This window comes from Chelonia mydas, chromosome 17 (assembly GCF_015237465.2).
Source record: "Chelonia mydas isolate rCheMyd1 chromosome 17, rCheMyd1.pri.v2, whole genome shotgun sequence".
Classification (NCBI taxonomy): Eukaryota; Metazoa; Chordata; order Testudines; family Cheloniidae; genus Chelonia; species Chelonia mydas.
In genome coordinates, this window is record NC_051257.2 from 11992993 (window position 1) to 12014487 (window position 21495).

The following is a 21495-nucleotide window of genomic DNA, read 5'->3' on the forward strand; positions in this document are numbered from 1 at the left end:
GCAGTTGACTGGAGAGTAGATTAAGCCAAGTACAGCACCTGACTTATCTCCAGGTACCGCCATAGTTTTACTGAGTACAGAAAGATTGGCCCACATCCTTAAATGCATTTAGGCTCCTAAATCAAAAGGAAGTTAGGAGCCTAAATACTGCGGATCCTCAAAGGTAAGAAGTAGTGAACAGAGGACAGTGAGTCCTGCCTTAAGAATACTACACCTCTTAATGAAGCCAGTGGTATTGATTTTTATTTTGCAGCAGCAGCTTCTCTAGTTTCTATTCCTAATGCTGATGCCCAAGGTCGAACGCAGGCGGCAAGTCACTCAGTTTGCCTGCCGCAGTTTCCCCAATCTTGTCAAACTGCTCCAATAATACTTACTCAGCTCTGGGGTATGTTGTGCGTCTTAACATTAGTTTGTCAAGCACTTGGCTATGCCCAGATGAAGGGCACTCTATAAATATTCTAAGTGATCCTCTGTCAAGGTCAAGAAGCAATGAAGGAGAGTGGCCTTGTGGTTGAGGCAGCAGACTGGGACTCAGGAGATCTGGGTTCAGCTCTTAGCTCTGCCACAGACTTCCTGAGTGACCTTGCCCAAGGACACTTTAATCTCTGCCTCGGTTTCCCCATCTGTAGATATCCCAATGTCTCCTTTTTCTATTTAGGCTGTGAGCAGTTTGGGGAAAGAGTCTGTCTCTTTCTAGGTGTTTGTACAGTGCCTAGCACAATGGAGCAACGAAGGAACACAAAACAACACACAAGGTTTCCCCTGTTCCAAGGGCAGCCTGTGAGCAGAGCTACCATAGCAGGAACGGGTTAAGAATCCATCTGAAACTGTGTATTCATTTGCTGTGCAATCACAATCCTTTTACTTGGAGCTGGAGATCTCAGCAACCGTCAGCCCAAACCTACCTACTTTCTTTGGGCTAAGTCTGGCAAAGTTCTCCCTCCTTCAAGCAGCAAGCTTCAATTTCCTCGTTAGAGCCTGAGCAGATTACTCAGAGGATGCAGCCAGCATCTGAATGCTCCCCGAGCATAGGGGTTGATGCTTTAGTCATCCAAGGTTTATGAAAGAGAATTGACTCCACTTATTAAAGAGGCACTGGATTATGTTCTCACTGACAGAATACTCCTGGGAGCCTGGCACTCAGCTCAGCTATTCCACACTGAGGAAACATCCCACTGTGGCTACTCTTGACATGCCAGATCCCTGTTCAGTATCACGGAGGAGGTGGCAAGGACCATACTTAAGCTTCCTGAGGCAGGAGAGGGGAGGACTGGGAAACTCTAGGAGATGTTTTCTAAAGTTTTTGATCAATATTCCTTGGTGTGCGCTTGCAAAGGCGGGGGGAAGTGGGGGAGGCAGGAAGGCAGGTGGAAAATACATCCTCCAAATCCCATGGGGAGATGGAGCTCCAGCCTCTATCTCCTGGCATCTTCTGCTGCACTCCCCAGCCTTCCCCCTCCGCCTAGGCGGCATGGTCCCCAAAGGAGACGTGCCACTGTTGACTCTTCTGTCCCGAGCTGCATAATACCCTCCTCTCCAAGGGACAGCAGGAATGGCATGGAAGGGAATGCTACTTCTCATTCCCAAGCAGATAGGCCATAGACCAGTGGTTCTCAACCTTTCTAGACTATATTCAGGAGTCTGATTTGTCTTGCGTACCCCCAAGTGTCACCTCACTTAAAACTACCGGTACTTGCTTACAAATCAGACATAAAAATACAAAAAAGTGTCACACTATTACTGGAAAATTGCTCTCTCTCATTTTTACTATAGAACTATAAAATAAATGAATTGGAATATAAATATTGTTCTTGCATTGCAGTGTATAATATATACAGTATAAAGAAACAATTATATGAAAGTTTTCGTTTGTACTGACTTTGCTAGTGCTTTTTATGTAGCCTGTTGTAAAACTAGGCAAATATCTAGATGTTGATGTACCCCCGGAAGACCTCTGCGTATCCCTGGTTGAGAACCCCTGCATTGACAGCAACTATTCCCTAGCCTAACTCCAGCTTCCTAACTCAGACACACACAGCTTGAATAAACATGAGTCATACTCCTCAGCCAGACAATCACTCGAATCTAGAAGACAGGAGGACCAGAATAAAGCAATTCTGACCAGTTACTATACACCAGAATAAGCCTTTATGCAGAATTTTTTTTTTATAAGATGCAACATCTCCTTCCTGAAGTCTTGTCAAGCATATAAAGAATCTTAGATTTATAGTTGGAAACAACTTCAATGTAGCAAGCTCTAGTGTTGACTAGAAATCAGCCTATGGAGTTACTGTACAACAAAAAAAGACTATTTTGAAATGGAGAATAAAGGGTTCAAGGCCAAGATGTTCAAAGGTGCCGAGGGGATTTGAATGCTTGATCTCCACTGAAGTTAATGGGAATCCAAAAATCTAACAGACAGCTTTCACAGTGTCACCCCACACTCTACTCCAGCAAAGTTACAGGTGCTCAGCACCTCTCAGGATCAGGCCCTTAACAACAGGTATTTAGCAGTGATTGTTATTCCCAGAGCATCAGCTTTACAGAGAGTCATTAATGAAAAATTAATCTAAGTTATTACACAAACCCAGAGACTTGCTCCCCTTTCTGCTAATAGGCTGGCTGTAGAAGGTTTGACACTGGATTACACTTCTTTTGTAGTCTCTTCACTTACATCCAGTGCCCCTTAATTTATTTTGCAAACATTTTTTAGTCAAGCCTTTCCCTCACCCAGAGACGCACTACTCGAGGACACCCATTGGTGGGCTAGCCCTTGTCGCGGAGTGCTGCTTCACGAATAGCGAATGTGAGCTGTATCTCAGCACAGGGATTGTTCATAGAACTATAGCTGTAACTGGCACATGCCCAGTTTTCTGTATCAGGTCAGGCGAGCAAGCAGCTATCCCAGATCTCAGACAAAACAAACAAGTGAAAGCAATGGCTCTCATTGACAAAGGTTTAAACTGAAAGTTCAAAGAGGGGCCCCAGGTCTTCAAACAAAGTCAGTCCATGGATGGCTTTTTACAGTCCACACACACTGGGAATTCACAAAGGCAGCTTTACCCCCAGGTTACTTTCTTCCACAAAAAAAGTCTAGCGCCTACTGCACACTAAGCTTTTAAAAGGGACAAATTAACTCCAGCTGGGCCCAGCCTGATCTCCCATGGACTGATAGCTCCATTCCTTTAGTAAGGGCATGCAGCTGTGATCCTTCTAGTCCTTGGGGAGAGTTAACCCTCTCCCTGCCAGCCTCTAGATAGGAGTTTATACACCCTGATACCTTCTGCAAATCATAGACAGTCACGCCAAAAAAACCCACAAAAAACAGCCTGGCAAGGATAGGCCTTGGCTTAGTTATTCTTGAACGCATTGGTTTTAGCTTGTAAGCTTTTCAGGGCAGGGGCTGTCCCTTCTCTTGTGTTTATACAGCATCTAGAACTAGCAGAAACAGATACAAATAGTCACAAATGCAGAAAGAATTAGGAGAATATGGAATCTTATAGATCCATTCAAAAATAGAGACAGCTGCCTTTTCAAGACTGGATTTTTAAAAAAGCAAAACAAAAAACTTAGACATGTTACAGTTGAAACTTCACTGTTAAAGGAAAATTCCAGTGTTGCATATGAAAGATTGACCAGGTAAATTAAGTCCCAGCAAGATACTTAAACATGTGCCTAACCACAAGTACATCAGTACTCCCAGGACTATACATGTGCTTGGAGCTATGGACATGCTTAAGTATCTTGCTGAATCAGGGGAATAAGTATGCAAAAAAACAACAAACAAATTACTTCAGAAATACCCCTTGAAGGGTCAAATTCTCTGTGACTGTGGAGGCGCCTAAGTTTATTATTTATTCCTTAGCAGCAACCATCTTCCTGCCAACAGCCAGGCAGAAACTATCTGCACTGAAATCAACTTGAGAAGACCATGAACTTTGAGCACCACATACTATATATATATATATATATATATATATAAAAAATAGTGATTAATATGGCAATTTCCTACAATATCCTTGAAAGACCTTCTTGTATTAAGTGTATGTGTTATTGGGAGCTGGGAGCCTAAGGGGATGCCCTTGGCGGAGCACAGAAGGAGAATAAAGGTGCAGTTACCCTGAAACTGTGACATATACAATGGCAGCGTGCGTGGGATCTGTGACAGTGTGAATTGCCGTAAGTGCTAACAGCAGTGAAAGCAAGTAACGTAAGGGGGGAAAAGCACAGAGAAAAATCTCATAGTTAGGCTTGGAAGCATTAGAGTTTTATTACAAAATGTCAGTAACTAGCAATTTCACTGTCGGCACACAAACTGACAAAAATATATTTCCGCTGATCATAACCCAAATGCACAGAGAGGCAAAGTCAGAAAAATGCTGCTTGAGAACTTATTAGAGTTTGATTTAAGGATATTTACCTTATATATTTTGCATGTGATGTTGACAATGTGTGTTTTAACAGTTATAAAGCTTTCCCTTTTTGAATCGCCACATCTACTGTCATTAAATAATTACTGCCTGATTTCCACTGTTGTCTGACTGCTCCCTCTTCATTTCCTCCAAATGGGAAAATTCAAATGGATAAAAGTAAAAAAAAAGTTTTAAAACATCTATATTATTGGTCAAAATTATAAAAATAAAAATTTAATTCTACACTCGTAGCGTTTTCGGGAAAGGAATAGTGAAACGAGAGACAGGAGAAAATGAGTTATAAACAGTTGATGGGTTTCAGAGTAACAGCCGTGTTAGTCTGTATTCGTAAAAAGAAAAGGAGTACTTGTGGCACCTTAGAGACTAACCAGTTTATTTGAGCATGAGCTTTCGTGAGCTACAGCTCACTTCATCGGATGCATAGCATATCGTGGAAACTGCAGAAGACATTATATACACACAGAGACCATGAAACAAAACTTCCTCCCACCTCACTCCCCCGCTGGCAACAGCTTATCTAAAGTGATCCTCAAGTAGAGCCATTTCCAGCACAAATCCAGGTTTTCTCACCCTTCCCCCCCGCCCCCCCCCCCCCCCCCACACACATACAAACTCACTCTCCTGCTGGCAACAGCCCATCCCCCTTTGAAACCCCTCTTTATAATGCGCATGATAATCAAGGTGGGTCACCTCCAGCACTAGTCCAGGTTTTCTCACCCCCCCCCCCCCCTTTTCCAAAAACCACACACACAAACTCATTCTCCTGCTGGCGACAGCTCATCTTACAATGTGCACAGCAATAATCCAAGTTTAACCAGAACGTCTTGGGGGGGGTTTTGCAGGAAAAAAACAAGGGGAGACAGGCTACCTTGCATAATGACTTAGCCACTCCCAGTCTCTATTCAAGCCCAAATTAATAGTATCCAATTTGCAAATGAATTCCAATTCAGCAGTTTCTCGCTGGAGTCTGGATTTGAAGTTTTTTTGCTTTAAGATAGCGACCCTCATGTCTGTGATTGCGTGACCAGAGAGATTGAAGTGTTCTCCGACTGGTTTATGAATGTTATAATTCTTGACATCTGATTTGTGTCCATTTATTCTTTTACGTAGAGACTGTCCAGTTTGACCAATGTACATGGCAGAGGGGCATTGCTGGCACATGATGGCATATATCACATTGGTGGATGTGCAGGTGAACGAGCCTCTGATAGTGTGGCTGATGTTGTTAGGCCCTGTGATGGTGTCCCCTGAATAGATATGTGGGCACAGTTGGCAACGGGCTTTGTTGCAAGGATAGGTTCCTGGGCTAGTGGTTCTGTTGTGTGGTATGTGGTTGTTGGTGAGTATTCGTTTCAGGTTGGGGGGCTGTCTGTAGGCAAGGACTGGCCTTTCTCCCAAGATTTGCGAGAGTGTTGGGTCATCCTTCAGGATAGGTTGTAGATCCTTAATAATGCGTTGGAGGGGTTTTAGTTGGGGGCTGAAGGTGACGGCTAGTGGCGTTCTGTTATTTTCTTTGTTAGGCCTGTCCTGTAGTAGGTGACTTCTGGGAACTCTTCTGGCTCTATCAATCTGTTTCTTCACTTCCGCAGGTGGGTATTGTAGTTGTAAGAATGCTTGATAGAGATCTTGTAGGTGTTTGTCTCTGTCTGAGGGGTTGGAGCAAATGCGGTTGTATCGCAGAGCTTGGCTGTAGACGATGGATCGTGTGGTGTGGTCAGGGTGAAAGCTGGAGGCATGTAGGTAGGAATAGCGGTCAGTAGGTTTCCGGTATAGGGTGGTGTTGATGTGACCATCGTTTATTAGCACCGTAGTGTCCAGGAAGTGGATCTCTTGTGTGGACTGGACCAGGCTGAGGTTGATGGTGGGATGGAAATTGTTGAAATCATGGTGGAATTCCTCAAGGGCTTCTTTTCCATGGGTCCAGATGATGAAGATGTCATCAATATAGCGCAAGTAAAGTAGGGGCGTTAGGGGACGAGAGCTGAGGAAGCGTTGTTCTAAATCAGCCATAAAAATGTTGGCATACTGTGGGGCCATGCGGGTACCCATAGCAGTGCCGCTGATCTGAAGGTATACATTGTCCCCAAATGTAAAATAGTTATGGGTAAGGACAAAGTCACAAAGTTCAGCCACCAGGTTAGCCGTGACATTATCGGGGATAGTGTTCTTGATGGCTTGTAGTCCATCTTTGTGTGGAATGTTGGTGTAGAGGGCTTCTACATCCATAGTGGCCAGGATGGTGTTATCAGGAAGATCACCAACAGTTGATGGGAAGTCAGCTAGTTGAGCTATGCAGAGAATGGCAGCTGCACATTGAGGAGTGGACAAAGACACAGCTAGTCAACTTGTATTCTGATGACCAGGAGAGAACTGATGGTCCAGGTTCTCAGGGAAAGTCCAGCAGGTGAGGGAAATCTTAGAGCCAATGCCCTAGAGAGAAGCAGGGAAGATGCTGACAAAGGCAACATCCATGCTCCGTCTAGACCAAATACATCACTGCAACAGAGATCGCGGACAGGTCTACAGGTACACCAAAAGTGGATACCGCTGGAAAGGGACAGGCTGCATGTAGAAACCCAGCTGCTTGCAGACCAGGAGAGCCAGCACAAGAAAGAAAAGAAGTATAAGGATCGTCAACATCAGTTCAAGATGGGGAATCTGTGCCAGCAAAACCTTAATCCAGAAGGCCAATCCAGACTCCATATACCTGTCCCAATAGGTGACATAGACTCCAAATTATTTCTTCACTTTAAGGAGGTGGATGACATGGATGTGTTTCTAAAAGCTTTTGAAATGAGGTGTGAATTGAACGAAGTGGGGCAGGAGGATATGGTCTGGTGTCTGGCCCCACTGCTGTCAGGGACAAAAGCCTTAGACATTTTTCACCCTAACGGACAGAGAACTATAGAGATTATGGGCACTGCAAACAAGCTTTGGTGCAAAAGTTTAAACTGATCCTGAAGTGTATAAGGCAAGGTTTTGGGGAGTTCAGAAAAAATGGGGACATGACCTATGCCGAGGTTTCAACTCAAATTAGGGGTTACAAAAGAAAATGGAGAACTGGTTGGGAGGTTACCACAGGCGATGAGGCCTACAAATTAGTGGGTTTAGAATAGGGTTGCCAACACTGTATTTCAAAAACAAGAGACTATTTTCTTAGTACCCCCATTGCACCCCTCCTTCCAATATCATCATCATTGTCAGTAATAATGATACTAAGACGTACTCACCTACATTCACCAGGGGTATTTCTTGCTGCTTTTCACAGCACTCAGCAACTCCCAATCTTGTTGTACAGAGGTGAAAATTAAGGGATGTCCCTTGTAATAAAGGACTGTTGGCAACCTGAGTTTAGAATAAAATTCTATAAACTCTGCCACCCTGACCTACAATCACAGTTAATACATAAAGATCCTAGAGATGTTGTTATGGCTGGGAAATTGGCAGACCACTATGTAGATGGTTGGTTAGGTTTGATAGAAAACCTATTAGGGAAGGAAAAGGGTCAGGGGAAAGGGACTGGGTACAGATCCAGCAGAACTCCAGTGGGAGCAGCCGGGGGTAGTCAGTGAGGAGACATTCATTGGCTGGAGAGATACTGGGACTCCTCAGACTATAGTTAAGCCTCATGTTGTGAAACCCCCATCAAATGCTCTGCAGGTGTGAAATTGGAGTTAAAGTTTCTGGTGTAGATGCCTTCGCTCTACCTACAGCACAGATTTCTACACAGAAAAGCTCAGGGGTTCCAGCTGTAGCTGTGGCCTGGCCTGAAAAGAGGGAGCAATTGGTGCCCATTGCCCAACTAATAGCTAAGCAACAAGCAATTGAGGATAATATTGTTCAGGCAGTAGAAATATGATGGTGGGCTGTATCAGAGGAGGTGAGCTTACACCACCTGGTTCATGCTTTAAGCCTAATATTAATAGTGGTTCAGATGAGAACCCCCCACTGTGCTCTTGAAAATGCACTGCTGGGTAATAAACTTGAAAAAGAAAGCACAGAAAGACAGAAATATAATGCAAATGAAACAAATGCTAATATAAAAAGCAGGGGAAGGTAGGTGAGGCCTGGGCCTGACGTGAGTAATTAACACCTAGAGCGTGGCCTCATTTTTTGGAAGAGAGGATTAGGGGAGGAAATAAATCATCAGGTTGAAAACAAAATGTTTGTGCTAAATAAGGTAAGTGAACAGATCAGCAGGCTAAGATGACAGAATGGCTGAGCCAGCTAAGATAAGGGAGAATACACAGGGAAATATTTACAATGAACTAGATAAACAAGGGATAAATAAGAAAGGAAAGATGAGGTAAAGAGGAAGTCGAATCATGGACAGTGCGTGGTCAGCATATGCTGCACGGGGATTGGCTCCTGCAAAACCAATCCAAAAATGTGTAATGCAAGGTATAGTAAATGCAATAAAATGTGTAATGTATTTAAAGGGAAAGGGTTTTTGTATAACTTTGGAGTGGTGGTGTACCCTGCATCCACTCCTCACCCCCCGTGTAAAAGTCTGATCAGCTCAGGGTAGCACTGCTGTATGCCAAAGAAAGATACCTGAGTGGCCAAGCCTGAAGACAAATTGTGTTTTTGGAAAGCCAAGTGGAAAGAGGTCTCGGAGGGAATCCCAACAGGTGTGTTGTCAGATATTTCATATTCTTTGCTTTTGGGGAGTGATATTATGGCTTTAAAAGCGTACGGGGTAAATCAGACCCGCAGTTAGTCCCTTGAAGGTCTGGACCTGTGTTAGCCAAAATGCAATGGGGCAGCTGAGAGGGAGGAGGGGAGATACAAGTGCAGTTACCCTGAAACTGTGACATATATATAGCAGAACTTGCCGTTTCAAATTTAATGTTTTAAAACTTTTAGAGTCAACTCTTGCCCAGGAGTTCCAGCTAAATAAGACAGATAAACATGGGCCAGCCTTCCTGATGGCTGGTGGCTCCTTATTATAGTGCTGTCATAGTGCAGAAGAGCCCCACTCCTGAATCAGGGTCCTATTGTGCTAGGCGCTGTACAAAGACAAGAGCCCCAAAGAGTTTAGAATGTAAGATAACAGATGGATACAGACAAACAGGGGAGCACAAGGAAACAATGAGATCCTCTGATCTCAGCCCCCCCACACTTGCTTCTTTAGCCCCATACTCTCAGAACAGATCATTACTCTAGAATGTAAGTGGAATCTAGTCCTCAGGACTGGTTGCAGGGAGGAAGGCTGGTTTTGTGGGAGGAACATTTATGTAACTATTCAGTAACTACTTCAAGGAAAGCAATCAAAAGGAGCAAAAGAAAGAGAAGTGGGCTGTCCAAAAAGTCATGGTCCTGGAGTAATATAGTGACAGATCAATGAACCCAATCTTGCTCCCAGAGCCATCAAGGCAATGCTCTTATTGACTTTAATGGAAACAGAACTGGACCCAGCATCTGTGGGAAGCACTGGCAGAACACACACAGTTGCGACCTCACTCTCAGAAGCCCACTGACTTAATTTCTACAGATAAATATTTACAGAGTGAATTGTATTTATTTTCACAAGGGGTGGAGGAGCCACTTAGAGAACACGAATGAGTAGTAACATCTTTGGGGGCCTCTTTCCAGGTTTCTCAGGAGTAGCCCCGTTGCTCACTTCAAGCCATATGACGGCTAGCAAACTCCCCCTCTCGCCCCTCTGCCTAGGGCTGCCCCCTGTCCAGGTTTTCCCAGGATTGTCCCTTCTTTTGAGATAACTGTCCCAGGCAATCTCTAAGAGGGCTCAGGACACACTGCAAGCTGTCCAGTTTTATGGACTCGGGATCATCCTGGACATCTTGGGTTTGTTTTGTACCTCAGAGATGGCAAACCTACTGCCATACCGCCCCTCTCTCCCTTCGAGTTGCTCCTCCGATGTTCCCATTTCTCTGACAGGGCCTGTAAATCCAAGTCCTCCCTCAACCACATAGTAACTAAACAACAAATATGTGTCAAGGGGCAACCCACTGGTGAGGGAACCCCCTACCACCCAGGCGTGACGAAACAGCGTTTCTACCTCTCGGTTGCTCCTGCTGGATGTCCAGGAGTCCCCTTCCTCTTCTGACAATGTAGGCCTCCAGGCAGGTCACGCACTGTGGTTCTCCTTCAGGATATCAAACTCCTACATTCAAAATGGATAAATCAACCAACACAGTCGCACAGACGTGGGGCCCTCGTTCCTGGTCCTCCCCTGGGGATCCCTGCGACACAGGCCACTCAGTCAATACTAGCGCAGATATTTCCCGCTCTGACTGACTCCCCACCCCAGTCTCTTAGTCCCTTATTTCAGGCTCCTCACGGCATGTCTCAGCTCCGTGCTGGCTCATTTTCAGGCTCTGTTCCAGGTTTTCCTCCTGTCACCTCAGGTTGCATAGGCTTCCCAGCCTCCCACAGGCTTCCCACTAAGCCCAGAGCTTCAGCCACCTACCACCTGGGCCTCTCTGCTTCGGGGCTGGCCTTGGGACTCTCTCGCCTTCAGGCCTCTCTGCTTCGGGGCTGGCCTTGGGACTCCCTCGCCTTCAGGCCTCTCTGCTTTGGGGCTGGCCTTGGGACTCCCTCGCCTTCAGGCCTCTCTGCTTCAGGGCTGGCGCTCTCACTCTTTCATAGCCCTGAGGGTTTCCTTGGTACAGGCCTGCCCTCACACACTCCCCCTCAGGTGTACCACAGCAATCCCAATTAAGACCACACACTCGCCCCTCTCATTGCCAGGTGTCGCCCGGCTGTTCTAATTAAGACCCTCTTCATTTCATTAACCCTTTCCTGAGTCCTGTTCCTTCTACCTAAATTCCCTGGCAGGGGGAGGCCTGTGCTGAGACATTTATTTTTTAAATAGCACTGTTCTCACACATCCTTAATGCCACTGCTCTGCCACTTGCTTTTGCCTGCATTCTGTCTCTAGCCCTGCCCCTGCCAACTTACGCACATACTTAGCTTTAAAGGTAGCGTGTATAGTCCTCTGGACAGCAATAGGGCTACTCACCAGGTACAAAGTGAAGCACATGCCTAAGTCTTTGCAGAACTGGGAACCATTTAGGACCCACTTACATCAATGGGATTTCCTCATGCAGAATGGCTACAGGTTGAGGGGCTTAGATTAAGTGTTTCTCAGCAGAGGCCTCTTGAGTCTATATCATGTTTAGCATGCACGGTACTATATTAATAAAAATCATATGGACAGTAACATCCCTCAGTTCTTGTATGAGGAAAGGCAGGAGGATGCTACCTTTCAAGGCCTTACTCCTGTGTGGGTCCCAGGTTGAAGGCAGCACTCTTAGTCCAGGATCAGAGCTCAATGAAGCATCATCGAATTAAAGATGCAGTTAGTGGCACAAAGCCTAGTGGGAATTTGTGCAGGGAGAAAATGAAGCTACGTTTGGACAGACTGCATCAAGTTAATAAGGGCCAAATCGTGGCCCAGCCATAACGATGGCACAAGCTACTCTCTCAAATCCCTCTGCTGGCAACCCACCTCACAGATAGCAGTGTGAGAGGAGAAGCAGCGTCCATGTGCAGGTGGCTTGGCCCCACATCCCCAAGGCACCTAGATGTTACGACAGATATAGACCTAGTACTACTTGACTCCTTCTCTGGAACAGGGGGAGACTGGTCTTAGAGGCACAATCTCCTGACCAAGCTGCTCTAGAGGTAGTGTAATAATGCTGTTCCTATATGTGGTATAAGGCCATAATGGGATGATTCAGCCCTCTATTAGCATCTCTTTTTCTGACTGTAAAGATTAGGATGGCAGAAATGAAGAGCATTTTCTTAGCAGGGAATGCAAACAGGTCTTACTGATTATTTATAATAAACATGGGATTTAGATCCAAATTATTCTAAATTTAAAAAAATCCTCAAAAATCAATATAGTTTATTTGAAAACAATTCAAATATTTGAAAATACTGTTGCACATATACACTGCTGTTTTAATGAACCCAGAATTTTTTAAAATAAATCTCTCTATACATTTTGAAAAAGGTACCAGTTTGATGTATTTTGTTTTAAATTAAAAAACCACACGGAATCCACCAAATAAAGCGTACATTGATATAAATAAATGTTATCAAAACAAATCACAAAACACAAATTACAAACTTTAATAAAAACAATTTGGGGGTTGGGTTTTTGTTTGATTTATTTTTACAAAAATGTGTTTTGACTTACAGAAAATAAAAAAACTTTGATATACTGAAAATGATGCTATAATGGGTTAAACATTATTGCACAAAAGGAATTTGTCACAGTAAATAATGTGTAAAAAGAAATGTGAATGCTAATTTAAGGAATGGACCCATGTTTTGGCCCATAAGTTTTATCATATACCCTTTTTTCTTGTTTGTCCTCTGGACATATATTAGCAAAACTCAACCTAGGACACTGATTATTTGAAACTAACAAATGAGGCCAATATAAAAGAACCAGGGATGTCGGTTATTCTATTTATTTTTATTGTGCAATAAGACAATTCTGTGCAATACCGTCTCAACACAAATCAATAAAATCAAGGACATTTTACAAGTCTCCCATTCCATCCCTAACCTGCTACTGAGTCTAGAGTATTCAGGTACATATCATACACACCATACCCCCAAAAAACTAAGAACATCTCTGAAAAGTAAGAAAGACGCTAGAATGCCCTAGATGGTTTGATGTCACAATTTTGGGGCTGAATCCTGCATTCCTTGTTCACCCATAATTCTTATGGACTTTAATGGGCATTTTAAGTGAGTAAAGAATGCAGGATTGGGTCTTTAAATGGAGCTGGTGCTAGAAGAATGGTATTGTTTTAGGCTAGTATTGAAAAAAAAAAAGGGGGGGGGGGGAACCTGTGCCAGTAACTTTTTTCTAAAAAAGAAAAAAAAAAAGTCTTGTTTGTCTGGACTGTTAAATCGTAATGCAGATATGCATACTGCTGTAAAACATTCAGAAAACAATGTTACAACCATAAGGGGGTTGCAATAGTACAGCAGTACAAGCTTTCTTGCAAATAGATCAAGCCACTTCTAGCTATTGTTCAAAATACCCACTTAATGCTGTGACATAAGGATCACCCCTCTGGATTATTGCATCTAGTCCAAAAAACAGCTAACAAGACTGTGAAGAATGTTAATGCAGTTGGTCAGACAAAATAAACAGTATCTTTCTTGTGTGATACTGGAAACACTGAAGGCAAATCAAACAGCATTTACTCTTTTGCATCAGCATTTTCAATTTGGGTTTCAGACGCATATGAAATAATACTTTGTATTTCCAGCGCACCTTTCAGAGGAGCTCAAAGTGCATTCTGAACAATAATTTATTGATTAAGCCCCACAACAACCCAGTGAGGTAAGTAAGAAGCATTACAAAGGAGGAAAGTAAGGCACAGAGTGGTTAAGTGACTTGCCCAAATCGTTAACAGATCTGGGGATGGAATCCAGAACTCTCAACTCCCAGTGCTTTGCTCGTACCACTAGATCACACACAAAAGAGTGAAAAACTAATCACAGATATAGAGAAGGATTGATAATGGTTCTGCACACATATGTAAACTTTACTGTTAAGTGTTTACTTCTGTTATAGTAAACACTTTTTCAGCACCTTTATTACACTGAAATCTGAAAAGGAAAGCATCTGCATTGTGGTTTTTAAAAACCACAAGATGAATCCCTTCCGAATTTCATCCACACATTGAGCAGTTTCTTCCACGTGTTCAGTAAGAACAAAGATACTGAAGAAAACCTAAACACCCAATATGCTCGGTAGGCTGGGATTTGACATTCCATTAGCTGATGGCACAGATTTAAAAGTGTTTACTCTGTGGGCTGCAAGAACTCAGAAGTGAACACGGCTTCTGCATAATCCTCACATACATCCTGCAGCTCTGCTGCCACATCACATAAGGCTTCTTCGGTCAGTTCTTCTGCAAGGCTAAAGGAGAGAAAAGCAAGTTTAAAAGCCAAGGATAGAATCCTGGGGTTTGTACAAACAAACCCAAATATGCACCAATCATTTCATCCATTTATATCAAAGCTCTGATCTCAAAAGAGAAATGTTTGTATTTCTTTTCACATTATTATATATATTTACTATGGGGAAAACTCTTGTACTACAGAACCATCCTGTTTATGCCTCAGTTTTGTGGAGCATCTGAAATTTTTGCATCTATCAGCTTTCTGATAAAAGAGGGGTGAATATATGGTGGCCATGGAGGATTGGGGAATGTGACCAACCTTCTGTTAACTGGTATATTTTTTTCCTTTTTAAAAATGTTAGATGCAAACAGGCTAGTGAAGGAGAAATAGAGCTCAAGAACAGGTTTGCAGAGTTGGAAAATGAAGAAGGGGCTCAGCAGGCAGTCACTGAAGGTGGAAGGGCAAGGAAGAAGAGAAGAGCGGCTAGTCCTATAGGAAAAGGGGAAGAGTCAATGGAGACTACACCAAATATGAGCCCCAGGAGGATACAGGATGAGTTGAACAGGATTACAAGGGAGAATAGGAATGGAAAGAACTTGCAGGGAACAGGGGATAGACTGGAGAATAGCACTGTCACCAGGAAAAGGCAGGTCTATGTGATCGGGGACTCTTTACTGAGAATAGACAGGCCTGTAACCAGAGCTGATCCAGAGCATAGAAGGGTAGGCTGTCTTCCAGGTGCTAAGATACGGGACGTAGACCTGAGGTTGAAAAGGATCCTAAAAGGGAGCAGGAAAGAATCCCCTAATTATCCTTCATGTGGGAACAAATGATACGGCTAGATTCTTGCTGGAAAGTATTAAGGGAGACTATGCTAAGCTGGGGAAGACGCTTAAGGAAATCGAGGCTCAGGTAATCTTTAGTGGGATTCTGCCTGTTGCTAGAGAAGGGCAACAAAGATGTGACAAGATTATGACTATCAACATATGGCTTAGGCAGTGGTGCTGTAAGGAGGGCTTTGGGATGTATGTCCACTGGGAGGCATTCATGGACAGAGGACAGTTCTCTCGGGATGGACTTCATCTGAGTAGCGAAAGAAATAGACTTCTAGGATGGAGGCTGGCACAATTGATAAAGAGAGCTTTAAACTAGGTGTTTGGGGGAGATGTCCAGGTAATCTCCACGCCGGATTTTAGCATTGAGAGGGAAGAAAACAAAGTAAGAAAGGATACAGCCATGGGTAGGAAAATGTATATAAGGAGGAAGGGCAGTGTGGATACCAGTTTAATAGGTTATACTGGCTGTAGAATGACCGTGCCTAATAGGGTACAGAATGCGAGCGAGGCCAAACAGCAAAAATTAAGATGTTTGTACACCAATGCGAGGAGCCCAGGTAACAAAATGGAGGAACTGGAGCTACAGGTGCAGGAAGTGAAACCAGATATAGGGATAACAGAAACATGGTGGAATAGTAGTCATGACTGGATTACAGGTATTGAGGGGCATGTGCTGTTTAAGAAAGACCGAAATAAAGGTAAAGGTGGTGGAGTAGCATTGTATATCAATGATGAGGTAGAATGTAAAGAAATAAGAAGCGATGGAATGGATCAGACAGAGTCCGTCTGGGCAAAAATTACACTGGGGAAGAAAACTATTAGAGCCTCCCCTGGGATAGTGCTTGGGGTGTGCTATAGACCGCTGGGATCTAATTTGGGTATGGATAGAGCCCTCTTTAATGTTTTTAATAAAGTAAATATTAATGGAAACTGCATGATCATGGGAGACTTTAACTTCCCAGATATAGACTGGAGGACGAGTGCTAGTAATAATAATAGGGCTCAGATTTTCCTAGATGTGATAGCTGATGAATTCCTTCATCAAGTAGTTGCTGAACCGACTAGAGGGGATGCCATTTTAGATTTGGTTTTGGTGAGTAGCGAGGACCTCATAGAAGAAATGGTTGTAGGGGATAATCTTGGTTCAAGTGATCATGAGCTAATTCAGTTCAAACTGAACGGAAGGATTAACAAAAATAAATCTGCAACTAGGGTTTTTGATTTCAAAAGGGCTGACTTTCAAAAATTAAGGAAATTAGTTAGGGAAGTGGATGGGACTGAAGAACTTATCGATCTAAAGGTAGATGAGGCCTGGGATTACTTTAAATCAAAGCTACAGAAGCTATCGGAAACCTGCATCCCAAGAAAGGGGAAAAAATTCATAGGCAGGAGTTGTAGACCAAGCTGGATGAGCAAGCATCTCAGAGAGGTGATTAAGAAAAAGCAGAAAGCATACAGGGAGTGGAAGATGGGAGGGATCAGCAAGGAAAGCTACCTTATTGAGGTCAGAACATGTAGGGATAAAGTGAGACAGGCTAAAAGTCAAGCAGAGTTAGACCTTGCAAAGGGAATTAAAACAAATAGTAAAAGGTTCTATAGCCATATAAATAAGAAGAAAACAAAGAAAGAAGAAGTGGGACCGCTAAACTGAGGATGGAGTGGAGGTCAAGGATAATCTAGGCATGGCTCAATATCTAAATAAATACTTTGCCTCTGTCTTTAATAAGGCTAAAGAGGATCTTAGGGATAATGGTAGCATGACAAATGGGAATGAGGATATGGAGGTAGAGATTACCATATCTGAGGTAGAAGCGAAACTCAAACAGCTTAATGAGACTAAATCGGGGGGCCCAGATAATCTTCATCCAAGAATATTAAAGGAATTGGCACCCGAAATTGCAAGCCCCTTAGCAAGAATTTTTAATGAATCTGTAAACTCAGGGGTTGTACCGTATGATTGGAGAGTTGCTAACATAGTTCCTATTTTTAAGAAAGGGAAAAAAAGTGATCCGGGTAACTACGGGCCTGTTAGTTTGACATCTGTAGCATGCAAAGTCTTGGAAAAAATTTTGAAGGAGAAAGTAAAGGACATTCAAGTCAATGTGAAATGGGACAAAATACAACATGGTTTTACAAAAGGTAGATCGTGCCAAACCAACCTGATCTCCTTCTTTGAGAAAGTAACATTTTTTTAGACAAAGGAAAGGCAGTGGATCTAATTTACCTAGATTTCAGTAAGGCGTTTGATACCGTGCCACATGGGGAATTATTAGTTAAATTGAAAAAGATGGGGATCAATATGAAAATTGAAAGGTGGATAAGGAATTGGTTAAAGGGGAGACTACAACGGGTCCTACTGAAAGGTGAACTGTCAGGCTGGAGGGAGGTTACCAGTGGAGTTCCTCAAGGATCAGTTTTGGGACCAATCTTTTTATTACTGACCTCGGCACGAAAAGTGGGAGCATGCTAACAAAGTTTGCGGATGATACAAAGCTGGGAGGTATTGCCAATTTAGAGAAGGACCGGGACATCATATAGGAGGATCTGGATGACCTTGTAAACTGGAGTAATAGTAATAGGATGAAATTTAATAGTGAGAAGTGTAAGGTTATGCATTTGGGGATTAATAACAAGAATTTTAGTTATAAGCTAGGGACGCATCAATTAGAAGTAACAGAGGAGGAGAAGGACCTTGGAGTATTGGTTGATCATAGGATGACTATGAGCCGCCAATGTGGTATGGCCGTGAAAAAAGGTAATGCGGTCTTGGGATGCATCAGGAGAGGTATTTCCAGTAGGGATAAGGAGGTTTTAGTACCATTATACAAGGTACTGGTGAGACCTCACCTGGAATACTGTGTGCAGTTCTGGTCTCCCATGTTTAAGAAGGATGAATTCAAACTGGAAAAGATACAGAGAAGGGCTACTAGGATGATCCGAGGAATGGAAAACTTGTCTTATGAAAGGAGACTCAAGGAGCTTCGCTTGTTTAGCTAAAAGAAGGCTGACGGGAGATATGATTGCTCTCTATAAATATATCAGAGGGATAAATACCGGAGAGGGAGAGGAATTATTTAAGCTCAGTACCAATGTGGACACAAGAACAAATGGATATAAACTGGTCATTGGGAAGTTTAGACTTGAAATTAGACGAAGGTTTCTAACCATCAGAGGAGTGAAGTTTTGGAATAGCCTTCCAAGGGAAGCAGTGGGGGCAAAAGATCTATCTGGCTTTAAGATTTAACTCAATAAGTTTATGGAGGAGATGGTATGATGGGATAACATGGTTTTGGTAATTAATTGATCTTTAAATATTCATGCTAAATAGGCCTAATGGCCTGTGATGGGATGTTAGATGGGGTGGGATCTGAGTTACCCAGGAAAGAATTTTCTGTAGTATCTGGCTGGTGAATCTTGCCCATATGCTCAGGGTTTAGCTGATCGCCATATTTGGGGTCAGGAAGGAATTTTCCTCCAGGGCAGATTGGAAGAGACCCTGGAGGTTTTTCGCTTTCCTCTGTAATATGGGGCACAGGTCACTTGCTGGAGGATTCTCTGCCTCTTGAAGTCTTTAAACCACGATTTGAGGACTTCAATAGCTCAGACATAGGTGAGAGGTTTTTCGCAGGAGTGGGTGGGTGAGATTCTGTGGCCTGCGTTGTGCAGGAGGTCGGACTAGATGATCATAATGGTCCCTTCTGACTTTAGTATCTATGAATCTATGAATTCTGCTTTGTACAGAAAGATTTAACGTATTCGGGACCCGATGCAAAACCCACTGAAATCAATGGAAAGACTCCCACTGATTTTAATGGTCATTGGATCAGGCCCTTCTGAAAGCAAGGATGTTTACAGGGAAGCAGTGGGATCAGAGGTTTTAACTCAGGGCAACAGAAGACTTCATAGTGTTTCAGCATTTGAGAAGTTGAGGTCTTTGCTGGCCTGTTAAAAATTTGTCCTTCTCAGAGTCTTATGCTTGCTGCAACAATACCAGGAAAATTAACTTTCCTGTGTCTCTAATACAGAGCAAGGCGGTTTCTTCTAAATGTTTACTGATACATGTAATGGTTGACAAGTTTTATAGGGCCCTCTGATGGTAAAACATTCACCAAACAGTGCTGTGAATTGGATTACATTTTTAGTTTGATTTCAAATCATATGTATCATATCATACATAAGAGCTGCAATTCAGCTGCAAGAAGGAAGGGCTCATTTCCATTTTGTCCTTTTGGCAATCATGAAGGGGGGCCAGTGTTTGAGCTGCTGAGGCTCACACCAATGCCAATTATGAACACTGTATTGGAGTTTATAAGGATAGTGCTGAAACATGCCCAGGGATGTTTTAGCGGTCTATTCTAACCTGCCTCGGGTTATAGTGACCAGTCCAAGGTCATTCAGCTCTTGCTCACGTAGGCCCCACTCCAGCAAAGCACAGAAGCATATCTGAACTTTAAGCACGTGAGTGGTCCTATTAAAATCAAAGGCACTGATCCGGCAGACACCGGTGTTGATGCTTAATTTTACTACAGTAAGCCCATTGATTTCAATAGGACTAGTAGAGATAATAATATGAAGCATTTGCTTAAGTGTCTGTAGGATCAGGGCCATAGAGACTACACACATGCTCAGAAAGTTAATCCCATGTTTACGTGCTTTGCTGGAGTAGTGCCCTAACCACAACACCAAGACTTCTTGGTAGTTAATTTCTGAATGATGCTATTCAAATACTGAAAATAAATTTTTGGGGAGAAATGGCAGAATTTTTTGCTGGACATTCATTGAGCCACGCTTGGGAAATGATAACAGATAACATTGTTTACTTGCTGCACCTGTTACTTAGCAAACCAAAAATGCTTATTCAAACTTTGCTGCTGAGACGGCTATTTTTTATTTATATTGTAATCTTTCAGCCTTCACCTCCCTCCTCGTTTAGCAGACTTGGAAAAAATGAATAAACATTTTTTCTTTGCTAAGGAATGAGCAGCAAATAGACATTTATTACTTTACCTCTCTTGTTTGCATTGCAGAGGACTAAGTGGTGACCCAGCTATGCCATACACTATTTATATACCTCGCTCTGTACTCTGCAAAATATTTCCTTTTTCGAATCTCCTGTTCAGTGAAATTTACAAGGCCAGCTGCCATTTTAAAGTATTTCTGTTATTTCAAAAACAGCAACATCCAGCCCCTGCTTTGTGAAAATTAAAGGTTGCCAATGTCTTCTCTGCTACTTTGAATACCTTGATTGACTTTTTATTAATAAAATTTATAAAAAGCTTGTTCATTCCTTCCACCCATCATTGGCCTGGCTGTTCTTTTACAGTTAGCCGGGCAATGTTTTCTTTTTAATCAAATGGCAAAAGACAATCATGTTGTTAAATAGTCTCAGTTGAATGGATCAAGGCTCTCCAGAGCAGGTTCTCCAGCCTTACCACTGGAACTTGCATAAAGACAGAAGTGGATAAGGAAAGCAGAAGGTGTAAACTTCCACATACAGATTTCTACAGCAATAAGAGCAGATTTTCACAAAACGATGTGGAGCGGAAACTCAGAATTACACACCCCTCTGACTTAGACTCCTTTTGATAGTCTAAACCAAACTATATTTCACACAGATGACAGAGCTGGCTCTGTGGTACCACTGTATGCTATAGAACAGAGATGGGCAAACTATGGCCCTTCCACCCAGCCCTGGAGCTCCTGGCCGGGAGACTAGTCCCCGGCTCCTCCCCCGCTGTTCCCCCTCCCCTGTAGCCTCAGCGTGCCATGCTGCCAGTGCAGTGTATTAAACTGCTCTGTGAAGGAATGTGCTACTGGTAGCAGTTACGGAGAGCTATTTACTACATACCGGTGTAACTGTAGCGCCGCCAGCCAGCGTGGTAAGAGGGCAGGGAGCCGGGGGGGGTTGGATAGAGGGCAGGGGTATGGATGGGGTCGGGGCGGACAGAGGGCGGGGAACGGGGGGGGGGGGGGGGGGGGAAGAAGGACAAGGACGTCAGGAAAGAGCGGGGGTTGGATGGGGCAGTGGAGGGCCGTCAGGGAACAGGGGCGGGCCGGAGGCACAGACTCCCCTAACCGGCCCTCCATACAATTTCCGAAACCCAGTGTGGCCCTCAGGCCAAAAAGTTTGCCCGCCCCTGCTATAGAAAGACATGAAAAATAATTGCTCTTCCAAGATATTCTGCTATCACTCCCTTTAGTTTTCTGTGAACACTTTAAAAGGTTCACAAGCATCAAGGATCATTGAAAAACAACCCAGTAGCTACTGTTGTAAGCTTTCTGGCTTTCAATTCGGAATTTAAACCATCCATTTCTCCCGTGTGTTTCTA

General features: G+C 43.3%; 1 protein-coding gene across 27 annotated transcripts in view; it reads right to left on the reverse strand.

The window, feature by feature from the left end:
• Positions 1-12553: 12553 nt before the first annotated feature.
• The window catches only part of KIAA0753 (KIAA0753 ortholog), a 36985-nt gene continuing 28043 nt past the window's right edge, over positions 12554-21495 (reverse strand). For 14 of the 27 annotated variants that reach the window (XM_043530883.1, XM_037880863.2, XM_043530897.1 and 11 more), the window contains one exon: positions 12554-14346. In XM_043530883.1, coding sequence (XP_043386818.1) covers positions 14229-14346 — 118 coding nt within the window. In that variant the 3' untranslated portion in view covers positions 12554-14228. Of the gene's footprint in view, positions 14347-18013; positions 18068-21495 lie in introns of all 27 variants that reach the window. The other 13 variants (XM_043530881.1, XM_043530874.1, XM_043530891.1 and 10 more) reach the window with 1 other exon arrangement.